Raw genomic sequence first — 26,242 nt, 5'->3', positions numbered from 1 at the left:
TTGGTTGTTTGCTGAGACAAACATGTAGATGCAGGTATCTCAAAGTATCAACCACTCCCTCCACTGTTAACCGTGTATAACAAATAAAATTATAAAATTGATTCAAGTTATCCGTTAATGTATGAGAATATAATGTTCCAAGTTTGTTTCTCCAATCTTACTATGATCCTCATTAACGCAATGATGAATTCATGGGATTCAAAAAGAAAAGGAAAAAGTTAAAAAAAGTACCTTAATTAATTCAAATAAGTTTATTATGCTAACATAAAGTAATTTGATTGTGATAAAAACGTTAAACTAGTACTTTAAAACCCCGAAAGCAAGTGGGACTTGTAAGTTCCAACTTCTAACAGCTTGAAGTTGAAAAAAAAAATATTTTATAGAGTATTTGTACGAACATTGTTATTGATTATGTAGAAAGCATGAGGGCATATATGTAATTTCGGAAAAAGAACAAAACGACAAGGGTAAGATCAGAATTCAGAATCCAATTCTTCATTCTCTAGCATGCCAATAACAGCATGAAATGCATTGCATTCAAATTAGGCAACTACTCAAATGAAGATGCTAAAAACATCTTTTTATGAAGATTCTTGTGTTAAAAGTGTACTTTGTTTGTTTAGCCACACTTTAAAAAAAATAACACTTTTGTAACACATCAAAATCAAACCATACATTTCATCATCTAATGGTAAAAAAGAAGCATCTTCATATAAAGACAATAATAAAATCTTCATGGTAGTATCCACCTTCAAATTATACATACCGAAACAAAACAAATGCTCACTTTTATGCCCTTTCCTCCCCTCTCTACTCTCTAGCTACTACACAAAACGTATACCTACTCAGTACTAATAATAATAATAATAATAATAATAATGATGATGATGATGATGATGATGATGATGAATGATATGATGAAGCGAGAGCAAGATTATGCATGGGATGGGAATGGGATAGGAGCATGCAAAAAGATAACCCTAATTTGTGCATAACCCCTAATTAATTTAATGAAGCTAGAATTTGAGAGTGATGTCACTGCAATTACTCTCCTCATTCAACCCTTTCCTCTCTCCTTCACTCTCACCCTTCCAGCTACTACTCTCCGATTTCCCATCCTCGATGCTCTCCGACCGCTCTCCGCATCCTCCTACCTCCGACTCAGGGGAGCTATTCTGTCCAGCCGCCTTGTACATGTGCAGGTGGTGCGGAGGAGGCGGAGGCGGAAGCAGAGGCTGAGGTGGAGCCGCCGTGTAGAACTCCTGAGGCATTGGGGTGGCCGCGCAGTAGTGCGGTGGCGGGGCGTGGGAGGCGGGGTGGTGAGCACCGTAGATGGCGGCAGGGGCTCCGGCAGCTGTGGCGTACTCTGGTGGGACCCAGATTCCTCCTAGGACCACAAGCTGCGGTGCTGGTGCACCTGGTTGTGGGCTTGGGCTTGGTCTTCTCGTGTGGAGCCTATATTTCTGTGTAGCAAAAACAAACGAAATTTGTTCTTTTTAAAATCTTTATCGAAAAACGAGAAAAGAAGAAACAAGATACAAGAGTAGAATATGCATTGTGCAGACTGCAGAGTGGTGGTGTGTACCTGGAGATGGCTTTTCACTTCATCATTGGTCAAACCGTCAACCTTCATCAACTCCCTTATCTGTTTTGGTGTCGCCACTATCATTCATAATAAATCATAATTATTGAATAATACTTAATTAATTAATTAATATTGTTACACAGAGTTATACATACATATACATACCTTGAGATCCGCCTAGCATTTGAAGAGCATTAACAAATCTACGGTGCAGGTCGGGTGACCAGCACCTTCTTGCTTTCCTGTGTGTTTGAGAGGTGGTGGTGGTAGATGGAGGTGGAGTAGCACTACTAGTAGTAGTTCCTTTTCCCTGATCATTTGATGAGGAATGGTCTCTCTTATTATTATTATTATTATCATCATCCATGATGAGCATTTCCTTGTCAGGGGAAGCAAGTGCCAGCTCACCTCCCAATGTACAAGAGTTGTTGTTCCTCCGTTCCTTGGAGAACGGCAGGAAGGCTCCTCCACTGCCCCCGTTCCTGTGCTTGTTGGGGCTCATGCTCATGAATCCAATATTATTGTTATTATCAGCATCTTTTGAAGGAGGAGGAGTGGCAGCGCTTGTCGTTCCTTCTTGGCTTGATTGGCTCCATAGTTGAGCAGATGTCATCCAATTAGCCTTGTTATCACTCATCATCATGTTCATGGAAGACGGCGCCTCCTTCTCGGAGATTTCCGAGTGCTTTATGGGAATGAATTCTTCCAGCACCGGCCTTGTTGTTCCTTGGTTGAAGGCCTGCAGTTGCTGCCTTGACGCCTCCATAGCTGTATGTATGTTCCAGTAATCAATAATTGAACAATTCAAGAACGCAACGAATGAATGAATGCATTATTAGTTACATACCGTTGGTGAGTAGCTGCATGCAGAGAGGAAGCTCGCGCTTGAAGGCATCGATCTTGAGACGTTCTTCCTCAAGACGGGAGAGGAACTCCTCAATCTTGTAGCTCTGATTCTGCTCTTGATCATTACTGTTACTATTATTATGATCTCCAAAGGATTTCAGCAACATGGAGTAGCTGTGTGGCTTGCAATCAAGGCTTAGTTCCGATGGTGATGCCATATATATAACCAAAACACTGCTAATACTAGTGTCAGTTAGTTGAAGAGAAGAAAGAAACAAGAGGAAAGAAAAGAGGGTGTTTGGCGTCTTGTCACACACAAGAGAGGGAGGGAGGGGAGGATGGTCTTCCTTTTAGGGCTGAGGGCTTCAACTTAACACAATGGAATAAAGCAGACAGAGATAGAAAAATAAAGTATAACTAGGAGGACCAACAAGTAACTTCCTACAATTAAAGACAGAAAGATTCTGACATTAGATTAGAGAGACGATTCTTCTTCTCTTACTTTCTTAGGCTAATTTTTTTAGTAATAGAAAAAAAATGTGTGTAATTTTATATTATGGTTAATTGTATTTTTTTATATAAATTTTATTTATTTATTTAAAAAAAATAAATTAGATGCTTAAATTTTTTAAAATTGAAGATCAGATTTTCATAGTATACAAATTAAAAGATTCAATTTATGATGAAATTTTTTTTTTTGATATAATGCAGTCGGATTTGCATATTTTAAAAAATTTTTAATGTTAAAGTACAAATATGACCCTCAATTTATATATTTAAAAAAATTTAAAATAAAAAAACTAAATTTAACTCTCGGATTTATAAATTAAAAAAATAATTAAAAATTTGACCCTCAAATTTATAATATTCATATAAAAAAATTAAGTATTCACATTATTAGAAAATACCACTTAAATTTCAATACAAAAAATATAAAACATTAATCTTTGACCCTTAAATTTGTAGTATTTATACAAAAAAAAAAAAAATCAAATAATTCACATTATTAGGAAACACCAGCTGATCAAAAAAAAAAAAAAAATAAATAAAAAGCGACTGTGTTAACCAACAACATACATACGCCCCTAACCTTTTTCCAACTTTACTCCTTTCTCTCTTTTGATTATCCCTCACCCCCTTGTGTATCTATATATAAACTTCCCCTCCTTTTATTGTTTGCCTTCCTTTCCAAATCACACTCAGATTCTCTCTCCCTATTACAATTTCAAAACAAACCCACAATATATATCATTAATTTCATATCCTTTTTCTTTTCATATTTATTCAATCTGCTTTTTCAAAGTTGTCTTTCAGGGATTAAGCACGAGGATAAGGATGCATAACTATATAGGTGTCATGTGCATGCCCAATAATGCTCTTACCGCATCTTATAATATACATACATGTAAATGTCTCAGTCACTTTAATTTACGGTTTTGGACCATTAGCTAGCTAGTTAGTTAGACGAAAATGGATATACACATAACAATATGTAGGGTAATAATGTTGGTTACGTTCTTAATATACACATAAGCTAAGTACTATTGTATAGCTGTGGTTTCTATAAGCTAGCACATGCATGATATAGCTCATGCTTAAGGAGTGACCAGAAGAATCATCTTATCATGCTAAGGGTGAATGTACTTGCACAACAAATTCTAAACCAAAATTTTTAATTAGTACTTAATAAAAAATCAGTTCAAAACAGTTTAAGATTATTTTATTTTAATTTTTTAATTATTATATATTTATTAATTATTATTGAAATAATTGAATAATATTAGAGGTAATAAATATGTAATTATATATATATATATATATATATATATATATATATATATATATATATATATATATAGAAGTATAAATATTAAGTTAAATAAAATAATTTTAAATTATTATCTCTTTTACGTTAATGAAAAATGTTTGTATACTGAGTTATTCTATTGTCTCCTTTGCATTACCAAATTTTAAAATAGGGATATTGTATCGTACTCAAAATCGATAAAAAATTAAATTAATAATAAATCAATTCTTAAAAAATTTAGTTACACGATTATATATGTTAATAAGTAGTATTGCTTCAATTGGAGTTTGAGAATGAAGGGGATTAATGATTCTGTCATGATTAATCTATATAGCATATAAATAAACATATACTATACTAATTAATTGTTAGGACCATAGTGAATAAAGAGAGGGGAGAGAAGGAAAAAGCACATATTCAAATAGGTTATAGTATCAATCCACCTTGCAATGCAACTTTGTCTTTTAAGTCTAAAAGTATGCATAATTGGCATGAATTTGAGTGCACTAATAAGAGAAGGGGAGCTAAGGGAATATCTAATGTGAGAAACGAGACATTCACCATGTAGAGAATAAAATATTTGCCTCCAAGGAAGGAATATCTTAGTTTCAATTCTGCGGACTCTAAATTAAGGGAACATTAATCCATGAAGCTTAAAGGCGCCAAAAAAAAAAAAAAATTTAAAATTACACCCTCTCAAAAGAGTGAAAAAGAGGAGAATCTTCATCTGCTACTATCTTTAGTGAAGTGGGTAGGAAGCTAAGAAGATTCTCTTTTTTGTAATTTTGGTTAGGAATAATCAAGGTACAGAACTTCTATTACTGTACCAATGTAGGGTCCAATAATAGTCTTTGCAAATTTTTTATCTCCATCCATCAAGTTTACTGATTCAATCACGTCTGGTTTACTTGATTCCTTTCGGGTTTCACACAAGCAAGGTTAACCATCTTTTTTATACTGTAATTTATTTTCTGTATATTCTAAAAATTGTTTTTAAAATATTTGCAATTATATTATATTATATGTTATATATATGAATATACATAGACAACTATGAACAGTTAACATTACATAAATTAACCAGATTCTCATAAACTGAGCTGATAATAATAATAATAAAATGTTTTACTAAAATAATTTATTTTAATGATCATAAAATGAGCTGATAGGAGCTACATAAGTTAAATCAACCAGATTCTCATATTATGCACAGCAAGTTACTACTTCAAATAAGGTGTATTTTTTCTTCGGCTTATGGGCATAAAATATCTTATAGTTGCGGTATATATTAGTCATGTACTCATGTGTGTTAGAATTAAATCAAACCGTTGTAATGAAAATGAAATAAATAATACACCTATGGGCCACTCTCATCTATGGTTACAACTTACAAGTTACAAGCATATCGAAAGTATAATGAATCTTGATTGAACTTAATTGAATTATCGTAATCCTTCTGTCATCGGCCAATAAGTAAGGCTAAGCTTATTATATGAATAAATTAAATTAGATTGACCCAACCAATAATCTAGTACCATTGCAAATGTTTTGTAAACTTTATGTGATATTTTGGTGTCTTATAATATATATACAGAGATGTTATTATTATTATTAAGTATTAGATGTATACATAATCATGTGTTTGTTTACTTAAATAGTATTTTCTTCTTCAATTAATTAATTTGAAGTTTAAATGACACGACCTCCAATAATTCTAAGTAGAAATATAGAAATGAAATAAAAAGAGAGTGTGATTTTCAATTTAAAATGAAAAAGGAAAAGGTTGCGAGTAGTGCGTGAAAGAGAAAGAGAAAGGGAGAGTGCATCGAATTCCCTGAGCATGCAATAAAAATGGTTGGTTGCTTTCCAACTTCAGTCTTCTCGTACAAGCTATACTCCAACACACACCTTTTCTTCGGATTCTGTTTCCCAATTTTATTTCTTTTTTATCTTTTTCCTCCTCTTGAAAAGGAAAAGAAAAAAACAAAACAAAAGAGTTAAAAATAAAATAAAATAATAAAAAAAAAGATAGTAGAAGAGATTATCCTCGAGACGCGTGTCTGTAATATTCCTCACTATCGTCCTTCTTCTGAATATCCCTTTTGTGTGGCCCATTTTACAGTGCCATTTCGAATATTCTTCCCTTCTCCCCTTTCTCCTCTTCCTGCATACTTTTTTCTTTTATATCTTTTATTCCATAATAGTAGTACATTTATTCTTTAATCACAATAGTAAATCTGCACATTAGGAAGATGTAAATTTCACATTTTCACCTAAGATGTATACTTTTAAGGTTTTAAGTTTAGATTTATTTTTCATACTAGATGTATGGATTATTTGACATATTCAATTAACTATATTTGTTTGTATAATTATTCACCTATTTAATAAGAAAAATAATTATTTTTTTTATATAATAATATTTAATTGAAGAAATGAGTGAAATTTTGTGTGACTTATAAGTCAAGTTAATTACTCCATTCTATGAATTCTTCCATACTTCAAGTTATTTTAATCTAATTTTTACTAAATTCTATTTAAATATATGTTAATTTTGTTATCAGAATTTATTCTTTGTAGGTATTTTTAATTATTATCTCAAAAATACACGGAAAAATGTTAAAAGCATCTAAACTGTCTAAATTAGACCCGTTTTTTTAAAAGAATTTTAACTGTATCAACAAGTAAAGTTTGAACTACAACAACTTAGAATCATAGATAAAACAATATAACCTTATTTATATCAATTTTTTTATTAATTATAAATACATTTTATGAACCCCATTCCTTAATTCATGTCAAAAGTTGAAATGGTAAACCTAAATATATACATATACATATACAAATTTATTTTACAATAATCTCATATATATATGGGATGCTAATACTACACTCCAAAAAGGTAAAGAGTGTAGCATTTCAACCATTTATAATTCTAAAAAACACTATTTTCAATTCAATATAAAAAATAATTCATCTGTTATCAGCCATTAGCCAAGTTGATAATGGGCCCATATTGTCCTTCTCTAACGGTATTTGCAGTTCGCAGTATGCAGCTACTAATACTATCAGATACGATTTTTTATATCTTTCACAAAACAAAAGCAAAAGCCATAACTAACCAATGGAATTATGGAGGTTCTTCATTACTACTGAAGGAAGGGATGCTAACTTTTTAACCAACATTATTGCATCTCCATTCTCTAAAGTTTTGAAAGAATAATACATCGATAGATAGGTCATAAGAAATGTTTAGCCTACACCAAATTTTAATCATCACTAAATTCTTTTTTAATATTTTATTTCGTTAGATAAATTAATTTTTATATTAGATTATTTGTTTATATATATAAAAAAAGAATTGATATAAAAATTTTAAAAGATTTTAAAAATTGTTATATATATTTGTATACTTAATGATAGAGATTAATTTTTTTATTAAAATTTGATATGAAAATTTTAGTGATTAAATTTTATTGGAAATTAAAATTTCTAGCTAAAAATTCCTTAAAACTGATTTGGAGTATCTCAATTTTAAATGAGGGTTTTGATTTATACCACAAATTTCAATATTTATTTGTATACATAATATTTAAAAAAATTAATCTTTTTTAATTTTTAGTGCAATAAATTAAATGCTTTATAAGAAAAAAAAAAAATTAAAACGCACACCATTTTGTTTCCTTAATTAACGTTCTAATAAGAATATTTGCTAACGAAAAAGATAACTGAAAGTAGTAAGCATATATAATGGACGAAGTTGCATTGCATTACCGAATATAAAAATGTTTTTTTCCTTTCTACACCCACTATGAAGGCAAGGGTACAAACTACAAAGTGTAACTTGGTTTATATAAATTAAACACCACATTATTATAAGTTGGTCACCATAGTGTATATATAGTTGTCGAGATACCCCCCTACCTAATAAATTGCTTTGGAATCTAGATCTATCTCTGCACATTACTTTTGAGGTGTGAATTTTACTTTTCGTTTACGGTTCAGATGGTGAAAATATTTAGATACAAGACCATATATATGTTAAATAATCACTTCCAATATTCTATTTCTATTTTATTTGGTTTTCTAATTGAGTGTTTAATTATATATGTGTGTATACCTCCTAAAAGATGATGATTTCAGGATTCTTAACCATTAATCATTCATATACACTACTGTAAAATAATAATAAAAATGAGCATATCCGGTCCCAAAGAAAATGCCATAATGATAGAGTATGCGACCAAAAAATATAACGCAATAAGAACAATTAATTAATTAGTTGGATCTAATATATAAGGCGGTCTAACTAATTTAAATTGATAGAGTAATTAGTTTATTTGTTTGTTTGAGTAAGTATTGAGAGTTTAAATTCTATTTTAGGCATGAAGCAATTTATTAACTAATAGTAAATCTTAAAAAAAAAAATCAATTTATAACGAATTAATACTTAAAATTTTAAGTTAAAAGATCGATATTGTAGTATATATATATATATATATATATAGTGCAATCTAGGATACTTATTACATTATGAAATAATATGTAGAGCTTGATTAATCAATCAAGAAGCTTGAATATGAGAAATTAGAGATTCTATTCTTTTGATGAATCCAATTATATGATAAAAACTAATTAAAAGCTCTTCTCTCTCTAGCCAGCTAGTTCATGCAATATGAATTAGTCATCGATGAGCATCAAGAACTTACATTATTATCACAAATGCAAATTCAAATTCAAAATTCTATTCAACTTGGATAAAAAGAGATTTAGAATGGTATTATGTAAGAGGTAGAAAAGAGATAAGGAATATGAATGGACTTTTGAAGTTGCATTATATAAAGAAAGGTATTCTCTTTCTCTCATTCATTCATATATAGGGCTTTGCGGAAAGCCAATGAAAGGTACATCTACGGGTCCAAGTATTTTGCATAAGAATCTATAAGTACTGGACATTACATTACATTACATTATGATATGTTTATTTTAAAAATAAAAATTATAAACATGATTGTCCTAATAAATTCCATTCTCTTTCATTTGAGTATATATTCTCCTTCATCACTTTTAGTTTTAGGCATCCAAATAAAACACCAAAACGAAATTTTAATTTTATAATCATCATTGCTAGCTGTCCGCATCATATTTCATTTTACGCTTTCATGTTAACGTTTAATAACTTTCTCCATGGTTGCTCCTTGTTCTGGCCTAGACCATTACGGATCTTAGGTCTAACTACGAATTTTCGACTCATCCGGTCGACCCATTTGAATTTAGAAGTGATCCATATGTTACCACAGAAGAAATATGGACAGTTAGCAAAAATTTTTAGATGAGTGTGCCTAATTGCAGAGGGTCCACCGGAATATAGAGTATAAATGGGGAGGACTCTACTTCTCTTTAGAGGTATGTCACCCTTCTTACCCTAATTGGCCACCTCTTTGTACGGACACTGACTTTAGTATCGAAGTGTCCTTGCAGGTGGCCCCACACACCGACTCGCCGACAAATAGGCCGAACGCTTCGCTCCAGTAGCTCATGCTCAGGTCCAGATCATCTCACCCCTTGGCTCCATCATCAACCTCACCCGATCCATCAAACATCCGAGCCACCGAACATTGGCGCCGTCTGTGGAAATCTGGCGCAAGGATGAAACTCTTTCCTCACGTGGAAGAAGTACGAGAGGAGGGGGGATCCCACTTGAGAAACAGGGTTGGCTCTGTAGCCTCCTCTCAAGAGCACTCGAGACCACAATCCCATCGGAGCGAGCCCCCCTCCAGATCTTCCGAGAGATGCCCGTTTGGCGGTACGGGGGATGACAACTCAAAGATCATGCGGGAACTCGACACCGAATGCAAAATATGAAAAGGGAGCTAGCGGCGAAGGACCGTTACCGTCCCGAATACAGCAAAGACTCTTGCCCTAGCCTGTCCCGCACCCGATCTCCTACAAAGAGATCGGAAGACCAGGGGAAAAGCCCTAGGAGGGACAACGAATGACAACATACTGATGCTCGATCTCATTCCACCCATGATAGTTCAGAAGGCCGCGGGGAGACCAGGAGAGATAGAGGAAAGAAGCGACGGGACCCCATCATTATGGGCACAACTCCTTTCCACCCCTCGATCCTCAAGGTCCGGCTGCCGAAAAACTTCAACAAGCCCACGAACATGTATGACGGGACGAAGGACCCCTAAGAACATCTGACGACCTTCGAGGCCAGGATGAACCTGGAAGGTGTTGGTGACGCCGTCAGGTGCTGAGCTTTCCCGGTAACTCTGGCAGGTCCCGTGATACGGTGGTTTAACGCGCTCCCGAAAGAGTCCATTACGGCCTATGCGGATATTTCTCGTAGTTTCTTGGCGCAGTTCCCCACGGGCATAGTTAAAGCTAAGCATCCGATCAATCTGTTGGGGGTCACCCAATGTACAGGCGAGTCGACGAAGAAATTTCTCGACCGATTCAATGATGAATGTCGACGACTTGATGGACTCCGTAGCGAGCCTATTCCTGACAAATGGCCTGTTGAACGAAGACTTTAGAAAACACCTCACCACCAAGCCTGTTTGGACCATGCAAGAAATCCAAAATGTGGCAAGGGAGTATATCAACGATGAGGAGGTTAGTCATGTGGTGGCAGCCAATAAACGACAGCCACCCAACCTGCTAGCTCGTCACCCCGGGTATGCGAAAAAGCCAAAGGAGACGCCAAAGGAAGGAACATCGGGAAAGCCGTACAAGCCGTTTCCCCGAGTAGGCAAGTTCACTAATTATACCCCTCTTACGGCACCTATCGTGGAAGTTTACCAGCAAATTGCAGACAAAGGCATCCTGTCGAAACCTTGGCAGTTGAAAGATAGAACAGAAGGAAACAAAATCCTATACGGCGACTATCATAAGGGTTTTGGCCATAAAACTCAGGACTGCTTTAATCTAAAGGATGCTCTCGAGCAAGCCATTCGGGAGGGCAAGCTGACCGAGTTTTCACAGTTCATACGAGAACCCAGAAGGAGAGAGGGGGAATGGTCCGAGGAGGATCGCAGTCAAGTTGTAAAGCCAAGGCAAGGGCCCTCTGAGAACACTGACAACGCTCCAACCATAGTCATTAATGTGGTGGTGCGGATAGACGCACCACCCAAGTGAAAATCAGCAACAAAAAAGGATGCTAAAGTCCTAGCCGCCTCCTTGGGAAATCCCAAGGCCAAACCTACAGAGCTTCTCGAGATATCTTTTGGCCCGGAAGATTGATGGTGCCACGAACTCCCCGAGAACCCACCCATGGTGATCACGGAAATAATTGGGATAGGCCTGGTCAAACGAATCCTAGTGGACACCAGAGCTGACTCGAACATTATATTCAGGAATGTGTTCGACGCCCTAGGGCTCAAAGAAACCGACCTTAGAACCCACCAACACGGGGTTGTTGGCTTGGGTGATAACTACATAAGGCCTGACGGGTTAATTGCACTCTCTATCTGTGTGGAACTGGGGAGAGCAAAAGGTCAGTAATGGCAGAGTTTGTGGTCCTGAGGGACTCTACTGCCCTATAATATCATCTTGGAAAGGAGAACTATCAACGAGTTCTCAGCTATCATATATATGAAGTTACTGACAATGAAGTTTGTGATGGATAGCGGAACCATAGGTTCCATCCAAGGAGACCTGGAAATGGCGATCGCTTGCGACAACGCCAGTCTCTCATTAGGGAAGAAGCCAAAAGAGGCAGCCGGTGTGTTCCTGGTGGATTTGGATGCGAGGATTGATGATAAGCCGAGGCCAGAGCCTCAGGGAGATCTGGGAAAGTTCCAAGTGGGAGACACAGAGGACAAGTTCACTTTCCTGAATCAAAACCTCCCCCACGAATTAAAGGAACCTCTCATCGAGGCCGTCGGAGCAAACAGTGACTTGTTTGCCTGGATCCCAGCCGACATGCCAGGGGTCGACCCCGATTTCATGTCGCACTACCTGGCCATGAAACCAGACGCCAAGCCAGTAGCGCAACGACGAAGAAAAATGTCGATGGAGAGAGCTAACGCGGTGGCTAAACAAACGGCCAGCCTGTTAGAAGTCGGCTTCATAAGGGAATTGGAATACTCGACGTGGCTCTCCAATGTGGTCCTTGGGGAAGTGGAAAATGTGTGTGGATTACTCAAATCTTAATAAAGCATGCCCAAAAGACTCTCTCTCTCTCTCTCTCTCTCTCTCTCATATTGATGCCCTGGTAGACGCAGTTGTGGGGTACCGATTTCTAAACTTCATAGACACGTACTCCAGATACAATCAGATCCCGATGCACCATCCTGATGAGAAAAAAATGGCGTTCATAACATCGACTGGAACCTATTGCTACAGAGTCATGCCGTTCGGGCTGAAGAATGCAGGAGCCACCTACCAAAGGATGGTGAGTAAGGTCTTCAAGAATCTTATCGGCAAAACGGTCAAAGTGTACATTGACGATGTCTTGGCTAAGACAGCTGAGTCAGGCGACCTAGTGGCCGACCTCGAAGCCATCTTAAAGTCGCTCTGAAAGCATAACATGAGGTTGAACCTTTGAAATATGCGTTCACTATGGAGGCAGGAAAGTTTTTGGGCTTTATGATCACACAGGGGGGGGAGGGGGTTGAAGCCAACCCAGAAAAATACGAAGCCATCCTTCGAATGACAAGCCCAAGCTGTGTTAAGGATGTGAAAAGATTGGCCAGTAGGCTTACGGCTTTGTCTCGTTTCCTTGGAGCATCGACAGCAAAGGCCATCCCGTTCTTCAATCTAACGGAAAAGGAATAGCCTTTGAATGGACCCCAGCTTACGAGGAAGCCTTCAACTATTTCAAGAAGATTCTGTCGGAACCACCTATTCTCGGGAAGCCGAAAGTAGGAGAGACCCTATACCTTTATCTAGCCGTAAAGGAGGAGGCCATGGCAGCTGTCCTGATTCGGGAAGAAGACAAATTCCAGTAACCTGTGTACTTCATCAGCAAGGTGCTCTAGGGGCGGAGCTTAGGTACACTAAGTTGGAAAAGCTAGCCTATGCTTTATTAATCTCCTCTCAGAGGTTAAGACAATACTTCCAAGGTCACCCAATCAAGTTGAGAACTGACCAAGCCATCCGCCAGATCCTGCAGAAACCTAACCTAGCGGGCCGTATGATGGCTTGGGCGATAAAGTTATCCCAGTACGACATCTAATACGAGCCTCGACATGCAATCAAGGATCAAGCAATGGTCTTGGTAGAAGTAACTGGGAATTCTTCCGAAAATTCGAGCATACATGGAAGCTCCATGTAGACAGAGCATCCAACCAGGCGTCCGAGGGAGCCGAGATCATTTTGGAAAGTTCGGAAGGTGTGACCTACGAGCAGTCAATTAAATTCGAGTTTCCGGTCTCCAATAATCAGGCTGAGTACGAGGCCCTGATAAGGGGATTGACCTTAGCTAAAGAGGTTGGAACAACAAGGTTCGAAGTCAACAGCGACTCGCAGATTATAACTTTTCAAGTTAACGGAACTTACCAAGTTAGAGACCCTTTGCTGCAAAAGTACTTGGAAAGAGTAAAAAAAGTTATGTGAGGATTTTAAAGATGTGGCGATTCAGCATGTACCCAGAGAGAGGAACGCCAGAGCCGACCTCCTGTCTAAGTGAGCACGAAACCTGGCACGGGAAACCAATCCTTAATCCAAGGATTAGTAAAGGAGCCATCGGTGTCCCTTGCGTGACCCAAGTGCCAAACCTTCCCTCATGGATGGACCTAATTCACCATTTCCTGGAAGATGGGGTGCTTCCTGAAGACGAAAAAGAAGCCAAAGTCATAAGAGCGAATCTGCCAGGTATGCAGTAATACAGGGACAACTGTACAAATGGGGACTCAACCAACCCCTGCTGAAGTGCCTACACCCCGACCAAACGGACTACGTTCTAAGCGAAGTCCATGAGAGGTGTTGTGGCTATCACATCGGAGGGAAGACACTAGTAAGAAAGCTCGTGAGAGCCGGGTATTATTGGCCTTCTATGATGATAGGTGCCCAAAAACTCGTGAGAAAATGCAAGAAGTGTCAAGAGAATGCGAACTTTCATAAGGCTCCAGCGGAGGAGCTGAGTTCCATGTTGGCCTCCCAACCCTTTTCCTGGTGGGGAGTTGACCTCTTGGGTCCATTCCCAGTATCCCCAAGGAAATTAAAATATCTCAGAGTGGCCATCGATTACTACACCAAGTGGGTGGAAGCAGAGCCGTTAGTCAGCATATCATCGGTAAATTGTCGGAAGTTCTTGTGGAGGCAGGTGATCTCCAGGTTTGGAATCCCAAAGACCGTGATCTTAGATAATGGGACACAGTTCGCTAACAAAAAGTTTTGAGAATTCTTATCTGGGATGGGAATCAAACAAAAGTTTTTCTCAGTGGAACATCCACAGGGCAACAGTCAAGTCGAGGCGGCGAACAAGATCATACTCAATGGGTTGAAAAAGTGCCTGGATCAGAGAAAGGGCTCTTGGGTAGACGAGCTAGCATCAGTCCTATGTTCTTATAGGGCAACGCCGCAATCTTCCACCAGAGAGACACCCTTCCGGCTTACATACAGGGTCGATGTGGTTATCCTTATGGAAATCGGAGAACCAAGCCCTAGGCTACTCCTCGGTGGGGGCACTGAAGCAATCGAAAAATATCTAATCGATAAAACGAGGGAAATGACCCACTTATCGGAAGCTTCACTAAAACAGAGGATAGCCTTGCGCTATAACAGCAAAGTGCTGAACAGGAACTTTGAGGAAGGGGATTTGGTGTTTCGGCGTAATGACATCAGTCGCCGACCCCAGGAGAAGGTAAGCTAATAGCTAATTGGGAAGGCCCGTACAGAGTAAAGGAAGTCCTCGGGAAGGGAGCTTACAAGCTAGAACGATTGGATGGGAGCGATATCCCGAGAACGTGGAATATGGCAAACTTGAAGAGGTTCTACTCCTGATAGGCGAGTTCCCGGTTTGACGGTTTTGTTTCCTTTACCTTTTATTTCAATTGTCATTTTCTTTTTACTCTACCATTCCTGTGATTGAATACCTTCTCTTTCAAACATGTATGTACTTCTGTTTATCTATCAAAAAATCTTTTGAGTCCTTGGACCCCGAAATTGGATAGGGGATAAAGGTTGGAATTTCACCTACCTCACAAGCAATCTTTGATCGAGTCTTCCATCTGGGCCATAATTAGCTGCAATAAATGCAATAAAAGAATACGCTCTTTCGCATTAGGAAGGGAAGTGAACGCCTGGCCTCTTTTGTTGCTCTGGGTTAGCTCTTTTCTTTTGTAGCTCTAGTCAGTGTATAACTCCTATTAAGGAAGCGCGCAGCACTCAAATCAAAATCATCCTTACCTAAAATTTGGATAAAAAATGCATTTCTTTTTTATTTCGAATAGTATTCTCTATAGGATTCTGAAATGTTTAAAGTTTTCAATGTGAGAGGTACCTTTCTCCCTACCTTCTTCTCGAGGTTACGGTAAAGGGGTGTGATAAGGCCTACCGTTGAGAAATGAAATAACACCAACTTTTCTTTTTAAAAAAGTTGTTCCAAGCTTATCGTTGTTTTAGCGGCAGCCCAGGATTGATCACCCCGGGAGCCAAAATGGTTACAATTAACGGATATCCAATGGATAGTGACTTACGACACGACGGCCAAGTAGAAAAGCAATGGATAAATAATACGAATGAAAACGATAGCTAAAAAAGGCATCACGTCAGCCTATTAATAATCTAGGGTCAAGTCACGACAACAATTTAAAGACAAGATTGTTCAAAATTACAAGTCAAGGCACCACATCGGCCCGATAAGTTAAAACAAGCAGAAAGCAAACTGGGGATGTCCACGATCTTCCAATCTTGCACCATTTTGAAGGCTCCAGTCAGTGAAGTGTCAAAGTCGGGAGCAAGGACAAAGACCTGAGCTTTGATTCCCTCCTTGGTGTCCTTAACGACCTTCTGAGCATCTTTCATAACTTCCTTGTTTTTCTTCTTCAAAGCTAGGGCCTCTTGTTTGGCTACCTCATTTAACCTCGCAGCGTTGGCAGCCTTCTTTTCCAGCTCTTTAACTTTCCCTTCTAACTCCTTCACCTTTGCCTCCGCAGCCATGGCCTCACCACGGGCGCTGTTCAGCTGGCTCGAAAGAGAGAGGTCGCACTCCACTAGACGATTGATCTCAACAGTGCTTTCCTCGACTATTTTCTCTACCTCAGCAAGGCGGGTCTTGAGCGACTCCTCCTGAGCCTTCAGCTGGGCAATATCTCTTTGGGCAGCCCTAAGTTTACCCTCTGCCAGTTGGCTTTGGGCCAGCACGGGTTCCACCTTTCTTGTGATAGCGGATGCCTAAAGAAGGCTATGGTAGGTCCATCTCGCCTGGGCGGCGAGGTCCTCATTCTGGAAGAACTCATCCGTGTTGGGGAGAAGCTGGATGTCGATGAAACGACCAGCGTCGAAATTTCTCTCCATGACGGTCAGGGTCTTGCTGGAGCCAGAGTTTGTTTTTCTTTTCTTGGGAGTAGAGACGATGATCAGCTCATGATCATCTCCCTCATTCTCAACCCCCACCTGACCCTGGCCAGGCTCATGATGAGCGGATATTTTATACGCTTTTTGGCATCATTTTCATATACTTTTTAGTATGTTTTATTTAAGTTTTATTAAGTTTTCGTAGGTTTTAGTGTAAAATTCACATTTTTGGATTCTACTATGAGTTTGAGTGTTTTTATGCAATTTCAGGTATTTTCTGGCTGAAATTGAGGAGCTGGAGCAAAAGTCTGATTCAGAAGTAGAGAAAGTGCTGCATATGCTGTTCGGATCTGACCTCCTTGCACTCGAAAGAGCTCACATCTAGGGCTTTCCAGAAATATATAATAGTCCATACTTTGCTTCAGAATTGAAGGTCCAAAACTGGCATTCAACGCCAGCCATCTACCCCAGTCCAGGCGTCCAATGCCCAAAGGAGAAGAAACCAGCGTCCAACGCCCAAGAAGGACCCTCTAGCCAGCGTTCAACGCCCTAGAGGCCTCCTAGCACGTGGATCTCAATCAAGATCAACCCAAACACTCATCTAGTGGGCTCCAGAAGTGGATTTTTGCACTAAAAGACTGTTTTACCCTTCTTATATAATCCTTAGTCATTAGTTTAATATTTAAAGCAGAAGATCACTCTTGTTTAAGGATTTTTTTGATCTTCCACCACTTTTACACATTTATCATTGTATTTTCTGTCAGTATGAGTTTCTAAATCTCCTAGGTTGAGGGGAGTAGCTCTACTGAGTTTTATGGATTAATAAAGTACCACTGTTCTTTCTCAATTCGTGTTTAATTCTCTATTCTAAGATGTATATTCGTTCTTCATCATTATGAATGCGTTGAACCGGCACACGGTTATCTCATTTTACATGGGTTCAGAGTGAGTCTTTCATCGGACAATGATGAACCGCTAGCTTGATTATACATCTCTTAGACAGCTAATCCACGACTTTGTTGGGGACTTCTCGAGACACCAATTTAGCCGAGGTATGGGGAGATTAGAGTCTTTATGGTAGAGGCTAGAACCAAAGGCACAACATTCTCTGATCCGGAAGATTCGACCTTGTCTGTGGCATTTTGAGTATGATCACTAAGGGGAATGAACTGCAGGAGCTTCACCCTCAATCAGAATGGATCCACACTAACCCTGGAGTTTAGATCTGGAGGAGCATTGGCGACCTCTCAACCGGCGTTGATCACATACAGCTTGCCATAGAAGTAATCACTCACAGTTGAAGAAGACAGTAAGACCGGATTAATCTAGAAGAACAAGGCATCTCCAAGCCTTAACCATCTTCTTATCACTGGTTATAATCAAACATAGTAATTCCATCTTATTTTCTTTTTATGCGTTTAAACAAATCTAACAACTCTTCTATCCGACTGACTAACATCTACAAGATAACCATAGCTTGCTTCAAACCACAGTTCTCGTGAGATCGACCCTGACTCACCTCAGGTATTACTTGAACGACCTAGTGCACTTGCTGGTTCAGTTGTACGAAGTGTGAGAATTCATGCACCAAGTTTTTGGCACCGTTGTCAGGGATTGTTCAAGTTTGGACAACTAACAGATTATCTTGTTGCTTAGATTAGGTATTGTCTTTAATTTTGTTAGAGTCTTTTATTTTATTTTCTTTTTTTTCCAAAAATAAAAAATTTTGCAAAAAAATCTTTCAAAACCTTTTCTGTTTTTGGCTATGTATTTTCTTTTGAGTTTCTTACTTTGAGTCTTACATGTTTCTTGTTTTCTTTATCAAAAATTTTTCAAGAACCTTTTCTTTTCTTTATTTAATCTTTGTTTTTGGTTCGAGTCTTTTGTTGGTGTTCTTATTGAATTTTCGAATTTTCTTGACTCTTTTTCTAAAAAGTTTCAAAATTAGTATCTTTTGTTTGAGTCTTGTGTCTTTTCTTTTAAAAAATTTCAAAATTTGTGTCTTTGGTTTTCAAAAATTTTAAGTTTGATGTCTTTTGCATGTTCTTGTTTTCTTTGAATTCCTTGAGTTTTGTTCTTGGTGTTCTTCTTGATCATTAAAGTGTTCTTGTTTTTCTTCTTGTTTTGATCTTAAAAGTTTTAAGTTTGGTGTCTTTTGGTATTTTTCCTTTCAATTTTCGAAAATTTAGTGTCTTAGATCTAAAAATTTTAAATTTGGTGTCATTTTGTTGTTTTTCTCTTTCTTCATTAAATTAAAAAATATATATATTTTCTTATCTTTATCTCAATTTTCGAAAATCTTAACAAATTTTTCAAATTTTAATTTCAAAATCATCATCTTGTCTTGTCTTAGTTTTAAATTTCAAAATCAAATCTTTTCAAAATCATATCTTTTTCAAATTACTATCTTATCTTTTTATCTTTCTTTAAAATTCAAAAATCTTATTTTATCTTATTTCAATTTCAAATTTTAAAATTCAAATTCAAAATTCAAAATTAAAATTTCAAAATTCAAATTTCAAAATCAAATCTTTTTCAAAAATCAAATTTCAAATATTATCTTTTTCAAATCTTTTTTCAAATCTTTTCAAATTCTTATCTTATCTTTTCTAATTTCAAAATTCAAAATCAAATCTTTTTAAAATATTTTCAATTTCTATCTTATCTTTTCTAATTTGAAATTTTAAATTCAAATATTTTCTAATCTTCTATCTTATCCTGTTTTTAAATCTTTCTTAATTAGTTACTTGTTTTCTCTTTTTTCTTTTTCAAAACTTCCTAACTACTTCTTATCTCTTCTAATTTTCAAAATTTCTTCTTCTATTTCTCTCTCTTCTTTTTTGAAATTCATCAATTAATTTTTAAATCTTTTTAGTTAATTAACTTTAATTTCGAATTTAATAAATAAATAAAATAAAAACAAAAATATTTTAATTCTTGTTTCTCTTTTTACTTCTAATTTTTGAATTCTTCCTCTTTCTTATTCGAATTCTTCTTCTCTCACTTCTTCTATTTTCATTCTTCTTTCTTTTATCCCTCACATCTCACTGGGAGTTCTCTGTCCTCTGGCATAGAAGCTTCCTTTCTTGTTGTATTTGTGTTTTCTTGTTTATGACCAGAAACAGAGACAAAGGACATCTCTTTGATCCTGATCCTGAACCTGAGAAGACCCTAAGGAGGCGCCTACAACAAGTTAGAGCACAACACTCTGGAGGGAACCTCATAGATCTATTCGAACGAGAAACAAGAAATATAGACATGGCAGACAATGCTAATGGTGGAGGAAAAGCAAGAAAGATTCTTGGAGCCTATACTGCACCCAATTCTGATTTCTATGGGCGCAGCATATCCATCCCTGCTATCAATGCCACCAACTTTGAGCTGAAACCTCAACTGGTGACCTTAGTTTAATAGAACTGCCAGTACCATAGACTTCTACAAGAAGATCCAAATAAATTCTTATCTGACTTCTTGCAGATATGTGACACAGTCAAGACCAATGGAGTGAGTCTTGAGGTCTATAAACTTATGCTCTTTCCTTTTGTTGTAAGAGACAGAGCTAGAGTGTGGTTAGATTCTCAACCTAAAGAGAGTCTTGACACATGGGAGAAGGTGGTCAATGTATTCTTGACCAAGTTTTTCCCACCTCAAAAGTTAAGCAGACTTAGGGTGGAAGTTCAAACCTTCAGACAAAAAGAGGATGAATCCCTCTATGAAGCTTGGGAGAGATACAAGCAACTTATCAGAAGATGTCCTCCCAACATGATCTCAGACTAGACCACACTAGACATCTTCTATGATGGCCTTTCTGAGATATCCAAGATGTCACTGGATAACTCTGCTGGTGGATCACTCCACTGGAAGAAAATGCCTGAAGAGGCAAGAGAACTCATTGACATGGTTACAAACAACTAATTTATGTACATTTCTGAAAGAAACCCTGTAAGTAATTGGGTACTTCAGAAGAAAGGAGTTCTTGAAGTTGACACTCTAAATGCCATATTGGCTCAGAATAAGATCTTGACCTAGCAGGTCAATATGATCTCTCAATATTTGACTGGAATACAAAGAAAGATGATGGTTCTTGATATGGATAGAGAGGTGGTGGTTCTTGGTATGAATATAGAGCATTGAAGTTTCTTTGGTTTTGACTTTGCCAACCAAAATTCGGGTAGTTCCTCCATCCACAATAATAAGAATCACTCCTTGGGTGTGAGTAATAACCCATGTGATCTCTCTCCATTATGTTTCCTTAGCACAAAGCACCAAACAGAATTAAATGCACCATGTGGTAAATAGACAAGCAAAGAAGAAAGAACATAAAGAAAAATAAAATAAAATATAAAAAAATAAAATAAAGAAAATAAACTGAATAATTAAGAAAATAAAATAACTAATAAGCAGAAAGGAGTATAAAATTTAAACTCAATAAGTAAAATAACTAGGAAGAATAAAACAACTAAGGGGACACCAAACTTAATTTCAGAAATTAAGAGAATTTTTTTTAAATAAAATAAATCAAATTTTTTTTGAAAATTTAAAGAAATAAATTAAATGAAATTAAAGCAAAAACGCCTAATCTAAGAAATCAAACAACCAGTAGTTGTCAATCACAGTTAATCCCCAGTAACGGCGCTAAAAATTTGGTGCAAAATTTATAACCCACAAACTAACCGGCAAGTGCACTGGGTCGTACCAAGTAATACCTCAGGTGAGTGAGGGTCGATCCCACGAGGATTGATGGACTAAGCAACAATAATTGAATGATTTACTTAGTTAGACAAACAGAAAAGAGTGTTGAGAGTTCAAATGCATCAAATAGTAATTCAACAAATCAGAAAAAAAGCAGTAAATTGAGGTGAAATATATATGGAGAAAATAGTTAAGGCTTCAGAGATATCTATCTTCCGGATTGACTTTTCTTACTAACTATTTTAATCATGCAAGATTCAATTCATGGCAAATTATACGTGACTAAATCCTAATTCCTTTGACCTTTTTAGTCTCCTCTAACCTTTATCAACCACCAATTCCTTGGTCACTTAATTCCAATTAGAGGGTAAAGTTCAATGCTAGTTTATATGCCAAAAACTCTAATTACCCAAATATAAGAGGGTTATATATCACGTATCCCGTTAAGTCCAGATAATTAGAAATTTAGGAGAAATTTTTTTCAAGCTATTGTTTAAATAAAGAGCTTTTCCAAGTTATACAAGAACTCAATTAGAACAACGGTCATACTTCCGTTCCACCCAGATTCATAAGATAAAGAACGAAAATAATTCTTGAAATAAAAATCAGTACATGAATTAAAATATAAAAATAATAGTATCAATCCATACAATAGATAGAGCTTCTAACCTTAACAATAGAGGTTTAGTTGCTCATGGTTCAGAGAGAAAGCAAGGATTCTGAAAAACTGTAAAGTGCGGAATGAGGTAAAAGAGAGGAGAAGAGCTCGAAGGGCTGATTCTTTTTCCTTTTATATCTAATCCTAATTAATGTAAATTATATTTTCTAGAACTAAATAATATATTTTCCTATTTCAAAATAAAATAAAGTTTAAATCAAAATTAATTCAATACATCTCGTGCAGCCTTGTATGACGAATGAGGACCACCAATTTTGCTATGTGTGGTGCCAAACTTGGGGAATCCAAGTTTGGCTTCAACACATTAGAATGCATTCTTCAAGTCTCCATTGCTGGCGCCAAACTTCAAGTGATCCGCATGCATTCCTTGGAGTTTCTTTGTTGGCGCCAAACTTGAGGTATCTCAAGTTTGACTTTATCAAGTCCGTGTGTTTTTTCCAACTCTTCTTAGCTGGCATCAAACTTGAGGTATCTCAAGTTTGGCTTCATCAAGCCAACATGCTTTCCATAGAGAATGAGTGTGTGGCGCCAAACTTAAGGTATCTCAAGTTTGGCTTCAACCTGTCCGAAAGTAATAGGGCTTGTGTAGTGCTCCTGGCGCCAAACTTGGCTTCTCCAAGTTTGTCGCCACCTCTTGGTTTTGCGGCGACTTCGTTTCTTCATACAAAGTCTGTCAAATTCGTCCAAAATACTAGCTGAAATAAACATAATTGTATCCAACTCAAAGTAGCATTCATAGTGGCTAAAAGATATTTAAATCTTGATTAAACTTAATGATTCAAATGCAAATTCACTAGGAAAAGATAGAAAAGATGCTCACACATCAACAACACTCAAGAAGCTTCTTCTAAAGCTTATGATCCTAACCAACCCACCATGGAAGAGGTGAATTACATGGGAGAACCCTATGGAAACACCTACAAGCTCTCATGGAGGAATCATCCTAACCTTTCATGGAAGGATTAACAGAAACCTCTGTAAGGCTTCAACAACAGCCAAGGTGGAAGAAACTAAAATAGGTTCAACAACAGACCACCATTCCCATCTTCTCAAGGGAATATGGAGACTCCTAAGCAGAGCCTTTCTGACTTAGTTACTATAGTCTCCAACCTCTCTAAGACCACTCATAGTTTCATAACTGAAACAAGGTCATCCATCAGAAACTTGGAAGTACAAGTTGGTCAACTGAGTAAGAGAATCCCTAAGACTCCTCCTAACACTCTTCCTAGTAACACTGAAGTAAACCCAAGAGAAGAGTGCAAGGCCATCTCCACAGAGGCTGAGGTCAAATCTGGAGAGACTGGGATCACGTTGAACGCCAGTAAAGAGCATATCATTGGGCGTTCAACGCCCAACTTGGCACCAAAGCTGGCGCTAAACGCCAGTGAGGAAGTCCTCACTGGGCGTTCAATGATGACAAGTCATCTTATGCTAGCTTTTCAAGCATTTTTCACTTGTTTCATTAGGTTTTATGCACTTTCTTGCATTAGAAGTAAGTAATTTGGAGTGGATTTGCATGGTTTTGTTGAATCAATCAACCATCCTTTATTTGACACTAAATCATGAGGTTTAAGCTAGAATTAGTTGGTTTTTGAATGATATATAAACCTTGTGAACTTGGTGATGCTTTGATTGGTTGTTTTGATTACTTGTAGGTGAAAAAAATGGCGACAAAAGGAATTTTTGGCACGCTTTTAAAGTTAAAGCACACTTTGGACCTTAGGCCACGCTTTGGAAAGCGTGACCCAAGGCACAAAAGCGTCACGCATTAAGGAAACAGAAGCTTGGCACCAAACTAAACAAGGCCAAGGAAGCACCAAGGGAGCAAGGCCTATGGCGCTAAGTGAACTCACTTAACTTAGCGCCACAAGAACCAAAGAAAGCATAGCGTTAAGTTGGTGTACTTAACTGAGCGCCCAAGGAAGCAAGCAAAATCAATAGCGCTCAGTTAACTAAGTTAACTTTTTCATGGGTCTTCCTCAAAGAAATTCAAGGCACGCTACACCAAAGGAAGCCACCAAGTTTCGAACCAAGCACTTGAGGGAATAAAAGAAGCGCTACAAGCAAGGGAAGGTGGAGCCAAGGATCGAACCTTGCACATGAGGCATAAGAGGAGCGCTAGAATGCAAGGCAATTGGCAAGGAATTGATCACAAGGAAGCAAGCCAAGGTTCGAACTTGGAACCTCACCTTACAAGCAAAAGGGGCGCTCAGTTAATTTACTTCACTGAGCGCTACCTTGTGCAACAAAATTGGCCGAATTGCATCCCTCAAGGCTCGAACAAGGGAGTTTCTGTCAACACAAAGGGACGCTGAGTTAACATACATAACTGAGTGCCACACATTGCAACATTGGCACCAAAGTGGCAAGGCCATGGTTCGAAGAGGGAGCTCTTCCAAGCACACAAAGGGCGCTCAGTTCCTTCACTTAACTGAGCACCACTCCTCATGAATTGTTGGCGCTGAATTGCTTCACCAAGGGCTCGAAAGTGGAGCCACATTGCACACAATGGAGCGCTGCGTGAAGTGTTTGAACTGAGCGCTATGAGCACTATGCTAAGACTTTGGCACGAACCAAAACAAGCTGGTACAAGGCAATGGCGCTCAGTTATCTCACTTAACTGAGCATTCCCCTGGAGCTTGACATGAGCCCAAGCAAGAAGAAATTGAGCGCTTAGTTGGTTTAGTTAACCGAGCGCTTCCCTGGAGGTGCACCATGGCTCAATTTTAATTAAAAAGCCAAATTGGATCCAATTCTTCACCAAATTGAAAAGCCCACTCTAAATTCTGAAGATCAAAAATAGAAAGTGTATAAATAAGACTTAGTTTGAGTTAGAGAGCAACTTTACCTTCACTTTTGAATTTTCTTTTATTTTTTAGTTTTATTTGGAGCTCACTTTTACATTTTTAGCTTTGAATTGGGATTGAGAGCGGAGTTCTCTTCTTCCTAGTTCTGACTTCTACATTTTTTGCTTTCTGTTTCTGAATTTTGGATTGAGATTGAATAAATTCTGTTTCAATCATTGATCTACAATTCATCTTTGTTTTGTATAATTCTAAGGATTAGGAATTGAATTTAGCTTTCTGTCTTCATTTTCATTTCTTCTGCTACTTTTGCTTTCTGTTTTGGAATTTGAATTAAGATTGAAGAGCTTTATTGATTCTAAGTTTGAGAATCATCTTTTACCTCTCTTCTCAATTGTTCCAAGAATTTAATCTGAGTTTTCTTTACTGCTTTCATCTTCTTTTCTTCTGCAAATTGCTCTCTGTTGGATCAAGGAAGGAATTAAGATCTAGACTTGTTTTCTAGTCTCATTGATCCCTGAGATCTTGAATTTCTTTCCTAGCTTTTACAATTGAGTTGAATTTACTTTCTGTTTTGTTCTTCACTGAAATTTTCCAATTCTGTTTAGATTTACTGCACTTACTTCATCTTCTCTACTTTCTATTGTTAAATTCTGAATCCCAGCATCCCATACCCCTTTATTGTTCAAGCAATTTACATTTCTTCCACTTTAAGTTTCTGTAAATTTACTTTTCTTGCAATCTAAGTTTCAGTCATTTACATTACTTGCACTTTAAGATTCAGCTATTTTACTTCTTTTGCTCTTCAATTTACTGTCAATTCCCCTCTCCCTTTTAATTTCATGCAATTTAGCTTCTGTTTATCAAAATTCACTCAAAATCATCAACTATTTGCTTAACTAAACTAACCACCTAACTAAAATTGCTCAATCCTTCAATCCCTGTGGGATCGACCTCACTCATGTGAGTAATTACTACTTGATGCGACCCGGTACACTTTCCGGTGAGTTTAGGTGTTGGAATCTGATTTCCACCCATCATTCAACGCCCAAAGAACCATCAGAACTAGCGTTGAATGCCAGTGATGGTATACCTACTAAATGTTCAGCACCCACTAAAGAAATTCCTATCCAAGAATTAAAGGAAGCTAAGACTCATGTAGAGACCATAGAGGTTCCTTTGCATACACTCTTGCAGTGCATGAGTTCTGATGAATACTCATCCTTTGATGAGGATGTGGACACTAGAGAAGAGCAAGTTGCTTGGTACCTAGGAGCTCTCATGAATCTAAATGCCAAGTTATTAGGTACAAAACCTTTGGAGGAAGAACTTCCAGTGCTTACCAAAGAACTAAATGCTTT

General features: G+C 37.3%; 3 protein-coding genes and 1 non-coding gene across 5 annotated transcripts; 2 read left to right on the top strand and 2 right to left on the bottom strand.

The window, feature by feature from the left end:
* Positions 1-470: 470 nt before the first annotated feature.
* LOC112784843 (myb family transcription factor EFM) lies at positions 471-3,573 on the bottom strand. 2 transcript variants are annotated; one of them, XR_011878769.1, is made up of 5 exons: positions 2,433-3,573; positions 1,751-2,353; positions 1,586-1,662; positions 767-1,463; positions 471-550 (listed from the first exon to the last, which is right to left on the bottom strand). XR_011878769.1 is itself a non-coding variant. In XM_025828174.3 (4 exons), exons 1-4 carry the CDS (start codon positions 2,647-2,649, stop codon positions 1,017-1,019), a joined length of 1,344 nt encoding a protein of 447 aa, XP_025683959.1. In that variant the 5' UTR covers positions 2,650-3,573; the 3' UTR covers positions 471-1,016. The 2 variants fall into 2 exon arrangements, 1 of the variants encoding a protein (XP_025683959.1); XM_025828174.3 differs by having other exon boundaries at positions 471-1,463.
* A 9,456-nt stretch (positions 3,574-13,029) lies between these two features.
* On the top strand, positions 13,030-14,586 carry LOC112785367 (uncharacterized). Its single transcript, XM_025828837.1, has 3 exons — positions 13,030-13,378; positions 13,447-13,771; positions 14,022-14,586. The coding sequence occupies exons 1-3, from the start codon at positions 13,030-13,032 to the stop codon at positions 14,584-14,586; spliced, it is 1,239 nt and encodes a 412-aa protein (XP_025684622.1).
* Positions 14,587-14,601: 15 nt separating this feature from the next.
* Positions 14,602-15,060, top strand: LOC140182923 (uncharacterized). The gene has a single exon (XM_072230895.1). The coding sequence runs from the start codon at positions 14,602-14,604 to the stop codon at positions 15,058-15,060; it is 459 nt and encodes a 152-aa protein (XP_072086996.1).
* A 5,306-nt stretch (positions 15,061-20,366) lies between these two features.
* LOC112786997 (small nucleolar RNA R71) lies at positions 20,367-20,475 on the bottom strand. The gene has a single exon (XR_003194436.1). It is a non-coding gene; the product is annotated as a small nucleolar RNA R71 (small nucleolar RNA).
* Between the last annotated feature and the right edge of the window lie 5,767 nt (positions 20,476-26,242).

The sequence above is a fragment of the Arachis hypogaea genome, chromosome 20 (assembly GCF_003086295.3).
Source record: "Arachis hypogaea cultivar Tifrunner chromosome 20, arahy.Tifrunner.gnm2.J5K5, whole genome shotgun sequence".
NCBI classification, from domain to species: domain Eukaryota; kingdom Viridiplantae; phylum Streptophyta; class Magnoliopsida; order Fabales; family Fabaceae; genus Arachis; species Arachis hypogaea.
Note: the sequence above shows the minus strand (reverse complement) of the source record. Positions and strands in the feature narration are given on the sequence as shown.